Source organism: Leucopleurus acutus, assembly GCF_964270905.1.
Source record: "Leucopleurus acutus genome assembly, chromosome: 9".
NCBI lineage: Eukaryota > Metazoa > Chordata > Mammalia > Artiodactyla > Delphinidae > Leucopleurus > Leucopleurus acutus.
The window spans coordinates 72,563,022-72,575,878 of NC_139144.1; the positions used below are offsets into that span (position 1 = coordinate 72,563,022).

General features: G+C 34.0%; 1 protein-coding gene across 2 annotated transcripts in view; it reads right to left on the reverse strand.

The window, feature by feature from the left end:
- Positions 1–595: 595 nt before the first annotated feature.
- The window catches only part of TMEM168 (transmembrane protein 168), a 51,394-nt gene continuing 39,132 nt past the window's right edge, over positions 596–12,857 (reverse strand). For both annotated transcript variants that reach the window (XM_082846154.1, XM_082846153.1), the window contains exon 5: positions 596–3,731. In XM_082846154.1, the coding sequence (XP_082702280.1) occupies positions 3,184–3,731 (548 nt within the window). In that variant the 3' untranslated portion in view covers positions 596–3,183. The remainder of the gene's footprint in view (positions 3,732–12,857) is intronic.

Here is a 12,857-nt window from a genome sequence, read left to right on the forward strand (position 1 = left end):
CCACTTAAGGTAAAACTGTCAAGAAAATGTAATAATTTACAATCAAGTTATTCCAATTTCTCATTAGGAGTCTAAATTCATTCACTCAGTCAAAAATATTTTTTAAATAATAAGAATTATAGGCAAGGCACTCTTCTGGGTAATTGTGTACCAGAAATACCAAGATGTGCAAGCCTCTGCCTGAAAAGAGATGACAGTCTAGTTACTTCCCAACAGAGGAGATGTTCAAAAGTACTGACAGATCTAACTCCTCTGAGCACTTACTATCAAATATACTTAATCACATGCTTAAAATTAAGCCATTTTCTTTTGGCATACATAATATTAACTATCACATCACCTGTGGAAAGGTAATGTAGAACATTATTTTGAAAGAGACTATGCTCTAAATGTGAAAGGATACCTATAAAAAATGCAGTATCCAAAACAGCAAATATATTCAAGCCAAAATTTACAAACAAAATGTACAGTTACAAATAGACTTTAGTGAAGATTTTACTCCAAAAAAATTCTACCCACTAATGCATTAAATATAAATGCATTTGAATTAGCAATGTAACTTTTAAAAAGTATGTAATTTATGAAAAGTGTTCATAAAAATGGTTTTCTGAAAAAGGTCTTGTCTATAGAATTTCGTATTTATTAAGAAGAGTGAGATAGAAAGCTATGCAAAGATAAATCCAAATATCCCAAGAGTTTAGTCAGAGCAAATTAAACTTTTGAATGAAATAATAGCATAACTAAAAAATTATGAGAAAAAGAACTTGACTCCTTAATTTATCACATAACAGTGTATACATTTGAAAAAGATGTTTTTAGAGGGGAGTCTTTTATGGTTTTAGCAAGGTATCATATAAGGAAACAAATTAAGTCAACATTATGTTGAAAAACATCTCCATGTTATCTCTTTTTAGTGGAATGGTAAAATTTTGCCCTAACATAAATTCTATCACTTCAAGTAACTCCTTCCTAAACATGATATATAAAATGGAAGCCATAAGAAAATTAGTCTCATTGTCAGGTCTGTTTTTTAACCTTTAGGTAAAAATAACCAATCAATTTAGCCTTCCTGTAATATTCCTTCTCCATACTATCATTTATCATACTTGAATGTTTTTAAATAGGCATCTTTAATTTAGGATGCCATCTCCTAAGAGTCATTTATAGTGTCTTATTTGTATGGGTAGGAGAATTCATCAAACTTAATAAAAAGGCTCAAGTCACATTTTTAGCCCAGACCTTTTTTGGTTGTACTTTATAGAAAATATTTATCAAAATATTAGCTTTGTGGCTGTAAAAATGTCTGCTACCTTTTGAATGTGATTTTTAGTAAAATCTTAGTATCACTTTATAAAGAATGCAGGATATACTTTTACGTTTGGCTTTCTCAGAGTAAAGAGATACACTTTAGTTAAAGCTAGTTGGCTTAATACTGGCTCAGAATTTAAAAGATGATTTTACTTAACGTTAATTAAACTGTTTTTTAGCTGTAAGCTCATAATTTTAACACTTGGCTTGTCTGCTACACTATTTTTGAATAGTAATGAAACACTATATACTATTTCATTTGGATGATGTTTATATAAATATGTAACCAAATATTGGAAAATTTTAAATCAACCTGCTACTAACCATGAACTCTAATACTTGGACATTTTTTATGACTCTCTCTCTTAATACACTAAAACATTCAATAACTGTTATTTGCACATTATGTGAAAAATTAATTTTTGACAAAATTTTATTCAGAACATTAGGAAAATCATACTCAAAACGCAGAAATAATCAGACTCTATATAACAACGCTGCATAGATAGTGGTATACAAGTTCCCTGACGCTAAGTGACTTCTTCCTAACTAAAACTTCAAGTCACCAGGTAGAAGATGGTAGAGGCATTATTTACTCTCTCTGAGGCTGGAAAAAACGGCTTTAATGGTGAGACGTCACACCATTTAAACAACAAAGATTAGATTATCCCCCAATTTAATTCTATTCCCTTCTTGTTATTTCTCAGAGATGAAAACTTAGAATGTAAGGATTATTGGAAGGGAATAGGAGGTAAATTACCTCTTAGGAGATACCCTGATCCATGCCTGCTTTAATCCGAGAAAACACTGAATTAAGTTTTAAAAATTACAACCACACCATTATGCTTAAGTAAAATTGCCAATATGAATACTTTTTTACATAATACATTACATGTATACATGAAGAAAAATCACCTGTTTCCAATCCTTTGACCTTCAGTAGAAAAAAGTGTTACCACTAATGGGGATCTGAAAAATAGTTTTCATGACAGAGCATTAACTCTATAGAGATCAAAATCATTTCTCAGTACTGAAAATAGCCTAAATCAATGACAAATGGCTAAATTTCTTAAGATTACTTTTTGAAAGGGAAGACAATTTATTTGGAAGGAATTTGCAGCTGGAAACATTGTTCATTAAGAAAACATTGTTACCCTGAGAAAGACCCTTAAAACTGCCAGTGCTTTCATAGGCCCCTAACAATGCATGAAGGAGCAATTTGTAGGCTCTAGCTTCTTACAGTTACCTATATGAAGAATGTCTTGACCTAAACAGTGATTTGGGCTTCTCTGTGATACCGATAACAGGTCATAGCCAAGTAACTAAACGTGATGGACTACAAGCAAATTTTGCATTCATTTTAAGCAGACTTCTTCCCTTTTCCCTTTTCTGAGAGAGAGCTTGTAATTCTTCAAATGGCCTTGAACTCAAACCTACTGTTCACAAAAAATAATCTTCTGTAAGCAAATTGGTAGTTTTCTTATAATAGTAAACAAATTGTCTGGTTTACATTCTTTAATCTATGCCTAGAAAATAAGGCATTAGTAATTCTTCATTGGCCACTGCAGAGCAGAGTGTCTTCTTTCTAATCAGAGGCATATGCAAACATTCCTCAAAGTGCATTGTTATTATTTTTAACATCTCTTATGCATTTACAAAGTCAACATTTGTGACTCCCTACATATTTTTAGTATAAAATAGTGCTTATTCCCAACACCTTACATATACCATAATTACTGGAGAAAAGACAAAATGAGAGCAGCTACAGAAGTAACAAGATATTTTTTACAAATAAAAATACAAAATGCAAAAAATGGCAAGTTAGTGATAACTGGTAGAATGAACTCCCAACAATATTCCACTTTGGGTTCCAAATTAAGATTTGACAAGTTTGAAGCCTTGTCCTGTGTCCAGCACGGTAGGAAGAAACCAATTCATTTTTAATCTTTTCAAGCACCTAAAACAAGTTTTGCAGATCCAAAAAAGGTTCAGACCACACAACCAATTTGCCAAATGCACTAGTGGATATGTAATACGAGGAAAGTACAACATCCAGTGCTTGGCCACATCGCTTCCCGTTGGCAAATGCAGAGTGTAGTCACTCCACCGTTTTGACACGCCATACACTGCTTTCACTGTGCGTCCCTTTTCAGTCCAGCAGATGTTATTAGTGGAGTTGCAGTTATATTCTACCCAGTCTTTTGTAAAGTCACCCAGCTGCGGTGGGTCAGCTTCTTCAATATCTATTGTTTTTGTCATCTCTGCTCCTTGCACTGCAATATACTGGTCATTGATTTTTCTCACTTCTTTCACCCAGGGGGTTGAATTCTCACTGTCTAATATGATAATAAGTCGGGAACAGAAGGAACCATTCTTTTCTCGCCACCATTCTAAAAGTGTGTCAAGGCGTAGTATGTCTCCACCTGTGAACAACAGAAAGTTCAGTAGAGCAAGAATTTCTGAAGTGTCTTACTAAGAATACTCTTTTGTCTTAAGTGTATTTTCTTTAAGTTCTTAAAATATGTAAGAAAAAAAAAAGGGAGCCTTTTTCTCAAAGTATCTCTTTCAGAAGAATTTTTAAAAACAAAAAACAGACTTTCAGCTTCAGGTAAAAAATCAAACCAAAAAAAAACCCAAAACACCCCCAACCCCCCAATCATCCTGTTATTCACATTAAAGGGGTATGCTATGATAAAATAAGAAAATTATTTTATAAAGTTCAATTTAGTGAAAAAAATTAAAATTATACAGCAAAGCAAATATTCTACATCAGGGGCAGCAAATTATGGCTCGTGGTCAAATGCAGCCTGCCACTTGTTTTGCATAGCCTGAGAGCTAAGAACTGATTTTACATTTTTAAATGGTAAAAAAAATTTTTTTAAAGAGAAGTTTGTGACATGTAAAAATTATAGGAAATTTATATTTCATATTTCTATAAATAACATTTATTTATATTCTGTCTATGGCTGCTTTTATACTACAATGGTAGAGCTAAGTAGTTGCAACAGGGACTTTATGGCCTACCAAGCCAAAAATATCTGGTCCTTACAGAAAATATTGGCTCACCCCGTTCTACACTTCTAATGAATTAACTTATCTCCTCATATGTAGTTACCTACGAGATGAAAAACACCCTTCCTACCAGTAACAAGAATGAATTTGGAATGGGTTTATTTTTAAATCAGTTTTATACCTGAACAACAATAAAGGATTAAAAAAACATATACCAGAAAGGTCTAAAGTAAATATATTTCTGACTTAAAAATATATCTTACAGCTAGTATTTACATGTGGTTCATTATGGATGGTTTTTTTTTTTTTGCATTAACTTTTGATTTTTAAATATATTGCATTAAAATGTTATCTTCATCATTTAATTTTTAGCACCCTCTTAAATTCTGTGCCCCAAGCAACTGCCATGCTCACCTCACCCTAGTCCTGGCTCTGTCTCAAATGGTATTCTAATCCAGTCATTCCAATTCTAGGAATTTACCCTAAGGAAAGGGCAGAAATGCAGACAAAAAAATACATATAAAGCTCATCTTCCCACTGCTATCTAAGATAGTGTAAAATCTGAAACTACTGGGGGAACGGATATAAATTATGGTATAACCTTATGAGAAGAGGTTTATAATAAATGATATTTATAAAGAAATTTTAATGACAAAAATATCTATGATATTAGAAAAAGCATGACAGAGAAGTGTATCTACAAAAATAACAGCAGTAGTTATTTCCGGGTATTTGGATTTCAGGTGGTGTTTGTTATACTTCTTTATGTGATCCAAAATTTTTATGTTGAATATATGTTACTTTTATAATTAGAAAAAAGTTTTAACATGCTACAATAATACAAGTTCCAAGTACAAGTACAGTACAAGTACAATAATACAAGTTCCAACAACCTAACTTCAGAATATGTATTTTTAACAAGAGCAACCATGCTCTTTGCTAAACTATCAAAATGACAATACTGAAGAGATAGAGAATCCTTTAGAATTTGGATTCTATTAATAATATGACCTATAAAGTCAGGATATATGACATTCTTTATGAATAATTAATATTCTTTTATTCATCAGCCTGCTGTATCTTAGACTGTGACAATGAAAAATTTGTTTCATGAACTGCTCTTACACTCATACCTATCAATCATCTCAGAGACACTATTTTTCACATATTACTAACATATCTTTTTTTTTTTTTTTTTTTTTGCGGTACACGGGCCTCTCACTGTTGTGGCCTGTCCCGTTGTGGAACACAGGCTCTGGACGCACAGGCTCAGTGGCCATGGCTCACGGGCCTAGCCGCTTTGCGGCATGTGGGATCTTCCCAGACCGGGGCATGAACCCGTGTCCCCTGCATCAGCCACTGCGCCACCAGGGAAGCCCCAGGAGATATCTTTTTAAATATGATCAAGCTCACTTTTCTTTATGGCCAGTTTTATTAAACGTCTCTGGAGATGACAGGACAACACAGATTACAAGAGGAGTTATACAAATTCCATCTGCCACAAAAAATCATTGTTCTAACTTGCCTGCATCATCGTTCTAACTTGCCTTCTACAACTATTTCAATAAATATTCTTCAGCACACTCTACACTAATTCTCTTATAAACACACTCTTTAGATATCAGCAAGAAATTTAAAGCAGTATTAAAGCCCTTTATACTATTTCTCTTCTCTTGTTTTGTTTTGCTCTGCTTTCTCCTATGAACAGTTTCTATGTTGCATTTGGCTTTTGGCCCAGATGCAAAATATTTACATTTATCTCAGATAACAGCCATCTGATTAAAGTAATCTAATTCAAGCCAACAGTTCAAGTAATTGAGACTGCTTTTTAAAGACTTTGTTTACCTGTGATAAACTGCTTTATAGGTTTTCTACATTTTTTTATGTATTTCTGTCTCTCTTGTCATTACCATAATTGTTTTTTACCCTCAAACAGGCAAAAATATCAGGTTCTACACTATGGAGCCCCATAAATGTAAGAAGACTACATATTCTAAGAAGTACTAACAGTAAAGGTATGGGATAAAGATTCTCTTTCTCACAGTGATTTTTGGACCTACTCTTAACTTGCTGAAGTAAAATCGAGTCGTGACGTTTCCTATTTAGACGTTTCTAGAAAAATACCTATTGATAAAGCTCAGTGCTTAGAGTTCTTTGTCACTTGGCCTGGAATGAATTAAAGCATTTTCTTCAGGGCAGGGGTGTTCAATACTACTTCTGAGATAGAATCAACCTTTGAGGGTTGTTTCAGGCAGGCCAAGGCCAGGAACTGACTGAAAAGAGGACTCATCCACTGAGCCAGGTGCCTCAGGCCGTGGGGGAGTATACAGTTGCTGAATTATTATGGGACAAAAACCTAGCCTTCATGGGAAAGGGAAGGCCTGTCAAGCTATGCTTTCTCCATTTTCTTTCCCCTATTTTTACAACAAAGACTCTCACAAAGAAAGTTACACATACACGAACAGATCTTCTGGCCTAATAGAAGAATTCTATAATGGTTAACTTATTGACATACTTAAAAAAATATTATAAAGATAAAACACTGCAGAATGTAACTGCTAGACATTTGCCTAAAATATTACCCTACTTTAGAGTTTGTGTTCATAAATTATTCCTTATTCATAGTGAATGAAAATTTAAGAACACTTTTATGCTATTTATCTTGGTGTCTATTACATTTCCTAAGAAATGAAAAAGATAATATAAATATCAGTAAACTGAGAAGCAAGAAGTACTACAATTCTGCAGCCTGTGGAACAAAAACCACATTCACAGAATGACAAGATGAAAAGGCAGTGGGCTATGTACCAGATGAAGGAACAAGATAAAACCCCAGAAAAACAACTAAATGAAGTGGAGATAGGCAACCTTCCAGAAAAAGAATTCAGAATAATGACAGTAAAGATGATCCAGGACCTCGGAAAAAGAATGGAGGCAAAGATCGAGAAGATGCAAGAAATGATTAAAAAAGACCTAGAAGAATTAAAGAACAAACAAACAGAGATGAACAACACAATAACTGAAATGAAAACTACACTAGAAGGAATCAATAAGAGAATAACTGAGGCAGAAGACCGGATATATGACCCGGAAGACAGAATGGTGAAATTCACTGCTGCAGAACAGAATAAAGAAAAAAGAATGAAAAGAAATGAAGACAGCCTAAGAGACCTCTGAGGCAACATTAAATGCAACAACATTTGCATTATAGGGGTCCCAGAAGGAGAGAGAGAAAGGACCCGAGAAAATATGTGAAGAGATTATGGTCGAAAACTTCCCTAACATGAGAAAGGAAATAGCCACCCAAGTCCAGGAAGTGCAGAGAGTCCCATACAGGATAAACCCAAGGAGAAACATGCTGAGACACCAGTAATCAAACTGGCAAAAATTAAAGACAAAGAAAAATTATTGACAGCAGCAAGGGAAAAACGAGAAATAACATACAAGGGAACTCCCATAAGGTTAACAGCTGATTTCTCAGCAGAAACCCTACAAGCCAGAAGGGAGTGGCATGATATACTTAAAGTGATGAAAGGGAAGAACCTACAACCAAGATTACTCTACCCAGCAAGGATCTCATTCAGATTCAATGGATAAATTAAAGGCTTTACAGACAAGCAAATGCTAAGAGAATTCAGCACCACCAAACCAGCTCTACAACAAATGCTAAAGGAACTTCTCTAGGCAGGAAACACAAGAGAAGGAAAAGACCTACAAAAAAAAAAAAAACCCCCAAATTAAGGAAGTGGTAATAGGAACATACATATCAATAATTATCTTAAATGTAAATGGATTAGATGCTCCAACCAAAAGACACAGACTGGATGAATGGATACAAAAACAAGACCCATATATATATGCTGTCTACAACAGACCCACTTCAGACTTAGGGACACATACAGACTGAAAGTGACGGGATGGAAAAAGGTAGTCCATGCAAATAGAAATCAAAAGAAAGCTGCAGTAGCAATTCTCATATCAGATAAAATTGACTTTAAAATAAAGATTATTACAAGAGACAAGGAAGGACACTACACAATGATCAAGGGATCAATTCAAGAAGAAGATGTAAGAACTGTAAATATTTACACACCCAACGTAGGAGCACCTCAATACATAAGGCAACTGCTAACGGCTATAAAAGAGGAAATAGACAGTAACACAATAATAGTGGGGGACTTTAACACCTCACTTACACCAATGGAGAGATCATCCAAACAGAAAATTAATAAGGAAACAAGCTTTAAATGACACAATAGACCAGATAGATTTAATTGATATTTATAGGACATTCCATCCCCAAACAGCAGATTACACTTTCTTCTCAAGTGCGCACAGAACATTCCCCAGGATAGATCACATCTTGGGTCACAAATCAAACCTCAGTAAATTTAAGAAAACTGAAATATCAAGCTTCTTTTCTGACCACAACACTATGAGATTAGGAATGAATTACAGGGGAAAAAACACGAACATATGGAGGCCAAACAATGTGTTACTAAATAACCAAGAGATCACTGAAGAAATCAAAGAGGAAATTAAAAAATACCTAGAGACAAATGACAATGACAACACGACGATCCAAAACCTTTCAGATGCAGCAAAAACAGTTCTAAGAGGGAAGTTTATAGCTATACAAGCCTACCTCAAGAAACAAGAAAAATCTCAAACAATCTAACCTTACATCTAAAGGAACTAGAGAAAGAAGAACAAACAAAACCCAAAGTTAGCAGAAGGAAAGCAATCATAAAGATCAGAGCAGAAATAAATGAAATAGAAACAAAGAAAACAATAGCAAAGATCAATAAAACTAAAAGCTGGTTCTTTGAGAAGATAAGCAAAATTGATAAGCCATTAGCCATCAAGAAAAAGAGGGAGAAGACTCAAATCAATAAAATTAGAAACGAAAAAGGAGAAGTGACAACAAACACCGCAGAGATACAAAGCATCGTAAGAGACTACTGCTAGCTACACTATGCCAATAAAACGGACAACCTGGAGGAAATGGACAAATTCTTAGAAAGGTATAACCTTCCAAGACTGAACCAGGAAGAAATAGAAGATATGAACAGACCAATCACAAGTAATGAAATTGAAACTGTGATTAAAAATCTTCCAACAAACAAAAGTCCAGGACCGGATGGCTTCACAGGTGAATTCTATCACATATTTAGAGAAGAGCTAACACCCATCCTTCTCAGACACTTCCAAAACATTGCAGAGGAAGGAAAACTCCCAAACTTGTTCTATGAGGCCACCATCACCCCGATACCAAAACCAGACAAAGATACTACAAAAAAAGAAAATTACAGACCAATATCACTGATGAATATAGATGCAAAAATCCTCAACAAAATACTGGCAAACAGAATCCAACAACACGTTAAAAGGATCATACACCATGCACGATCAAGTGGGATTTATCCCAGAGATGCAAGGATTCTTTAATATATGCAAATCAATGTGATACACCATATTAACAAATTGCAGAATAAAAACCATATGATCATCTCAATAGATGCAGAAAAAGCTTTTGACAAAATTCAACACCCATTTATGATAAAAACTCTCCAGAAAGTGGGCATAGAGGGAACCTACCTCAACATAATAAAGGCCATATATCATAAAGGCAAACCATTCTCAATGGTGAAAAACTGAAAGCAGTTCCTCTAAGATCAGGAACAAGACAAGGATGTCCACTCTTACCACTATTATTCAACATAGTTTTGGAAGTCCTAGCCACGGCAATCAGAAGAAAAAGAAATAAAAGGAATACAAATTGGAAAGGAAGTAAAACTGTTACTGTTTGCAGATGACATGATACTACTATACATAGAGAATCCTAAAGATGGCACCAGAAAACTACTAGAGCTAATCAATGAATTTGGTAAAGCTGCAGGATACAAAATTAATGCACAGAAATCTCTTGCATTCCTATACACTAATGATGAAAAATCGGAAAGAAATTAAGGAAACATCCCCATTTACCACTGCAACAAAAAGAATAAAATACCTAGGAATAATCCTACCTAGGGAGACAAAAGACCTATATGCAGAAAACTATAAGACACTGATGAAAGAAATTAAAGATGATACCAACAGATGGAGAGATATACCATGTTCTTGGATTGCAAGAATCAATATTATGAAAATGACTATACTGCCCAAAGCAATCTACAGATTCAATGTAATCCCTATCAAATTACCAACGGCATTTTTTACAGAACTAGAACCAAAAATCTTAAAATTTGTATGGAGACACAAAAGACCCCGAATAGCCAAAGCATTCTTGAGGGAAAAAAACAGAGCTGGAGGAATCAGCCTCCCTGACTTAAGACTATACTGCAAAGCTACAGTAATCAAGACAATATGGTACTGGCACAAAAACAGAAATTTATATCAATGGAACAGGATAGAAAGCCCAGAGCTAACCCACGCACCTAGGGTCAACTAATCTATGACAAAGGAGGCAAGGATATACAATGGAGAAAAGACAGTCTCTTCAATAAGTGGTGCTGGGAAAACTGGGCAGCTACATGTAAAAGAATGAAATTAGAACACTCCCTAACACCATACACAAAAATAAACTAAAAACAAACAAAAAAATCAGTAAACTGAACATCTAGAACTTATTTCCAAAGCCACCTTTTAAAAAATACTTGAGATAAATTTTAAAGGACTTAAGGAAAATGCAAACTTTTGGCAAAATGTTTACATTAAGTAATAAATCCTTCATGGAAACGTACAACATGTTTGCTTCTTAAATTACTTTCTTTTAAAACTTAAAAATTACTAAGGATATATGCATGGCCACCAAAATTATGCCTTTTTCGACCCATTTGCTTAGGGAAGAGGTTATTATTATAAGCACTGCAGTAGTTTTCAATAATCAATCCCTGTTTTTGGGTCTGAAATATATTTCTGTGAAGATTTTTGAGCAGACTAGAACTTTTTCTCTTGTGCTCTGAAGTACACAGAATGCTATACTTTACCTGAACTTGAAATAGCCATAAAAATTAAAAAGTTATTTTACACACTGTTATTAAAAAGTATAGGTCAAGTAAATGATTTTATAAACCATTATACTGATGTAGTTTTAATGCTGACTAGCTTCTTCTATATTACAGTATTTTGAAAATGGGTGAACCATGCTAACAAAAATATCTACTGAACCAGAACATGCCATTTCTCTATCTTCATGGTTTTCATCTTTGGCAGCAACATGGTGCAATAGGGGGAAGACTTTAGGGGTCAGGGAGATCTGGGCTTGAATCATGATTCCATCACTTAGTAGTAGTATGACTATAGATAAGTTATGTAACCACTTTCAGCTTTCATTTCATCCTCTGAAAAATGAAGATAGAGATGATAGTATTTACTTCAAGAAATTTCAAGTGAAGATTAAATCTATTAATGTGTATAAAGTACCAAGCATAGTAGCTATGCTTCAAATGTGCTCAGTAAGTATTAGTTTGCCTTTACTCCTTCTAGACAGCCATTGAGTTATTCAATATTTATTTGCAAAACCAAAAAATGTATTTATAATAAAACCCTGGAAACCAATCTGGCATGAAATTAGTGAGACCATGATGGTTTGAAATCGTGTCTCCTTTAACCTTGAGTTTATTTCCTTTCTTCTGGAGTTCTTGTATTGGCGCTCTACCTCTGTCCTTCCATAATACTTTTGTTTTATATTTTTCTTTGATCTGAATATCGTTTTCTACTTATATTTTATGATTATTTTATTGTTTGTGTTCATAGTGTAAAACATCTGAAATATTTTACAGAAAAAAAGTAGGACATAATTAAATCTAAAAACTATTTCTAATCTAAAATAAGAAATTACCTTTTTTTGTGATTCATTCAGTGATTTCATCCATCTATCTGTATTACTTAAGGATCTCCTACTATATGCCAGACTCTCTTCCAGGCACTAAGCAAGTAATTCATAAAACAAAGCCTTTGACTTACAGGGTCTCATTTCTCCCTTGGCAAGGAGACTTAATATTACCCCTTCTATTTACAGATGAGAGAACTGAAACAGAGAAACTTGCCTCAAACAACACTGTTGGGGCAAATGAGGACCAAGCACTGACCTAAGCACTACTCCAACCATATCATATCACCTGCTGCTTAAAACTATGGTGAGCTTTCTAACATAAATAAAACTACATATATGAAGAACTATTGAAATCAGCATCCTGTAACACCTTAAAGACTTACAAGTATTAGTCAAATAAGTTAATCAGCTTCTGAAAAATGTAACTACATTTAATAATTCTGAAAATACTTTAAAGGGAAACTAATTATAAGTCTTAGATCAAGCAGTCAGATTTTTTTCTTCCAGTCAACACAAAACATAATTTTCAAAACCTTTAGAGATTACTAAAATTATGCTAAACAAGTATGCCAGAGAAAAGGCAAACAAAACAGTGGTATGTATACTTGGTAATCTGTGAAGTGGAAAACTGAGAATCTGGAAACTTAATGTTTCAGTGTGAAGGACAGATTTCCACGAATAGGCATATTTTTACAAT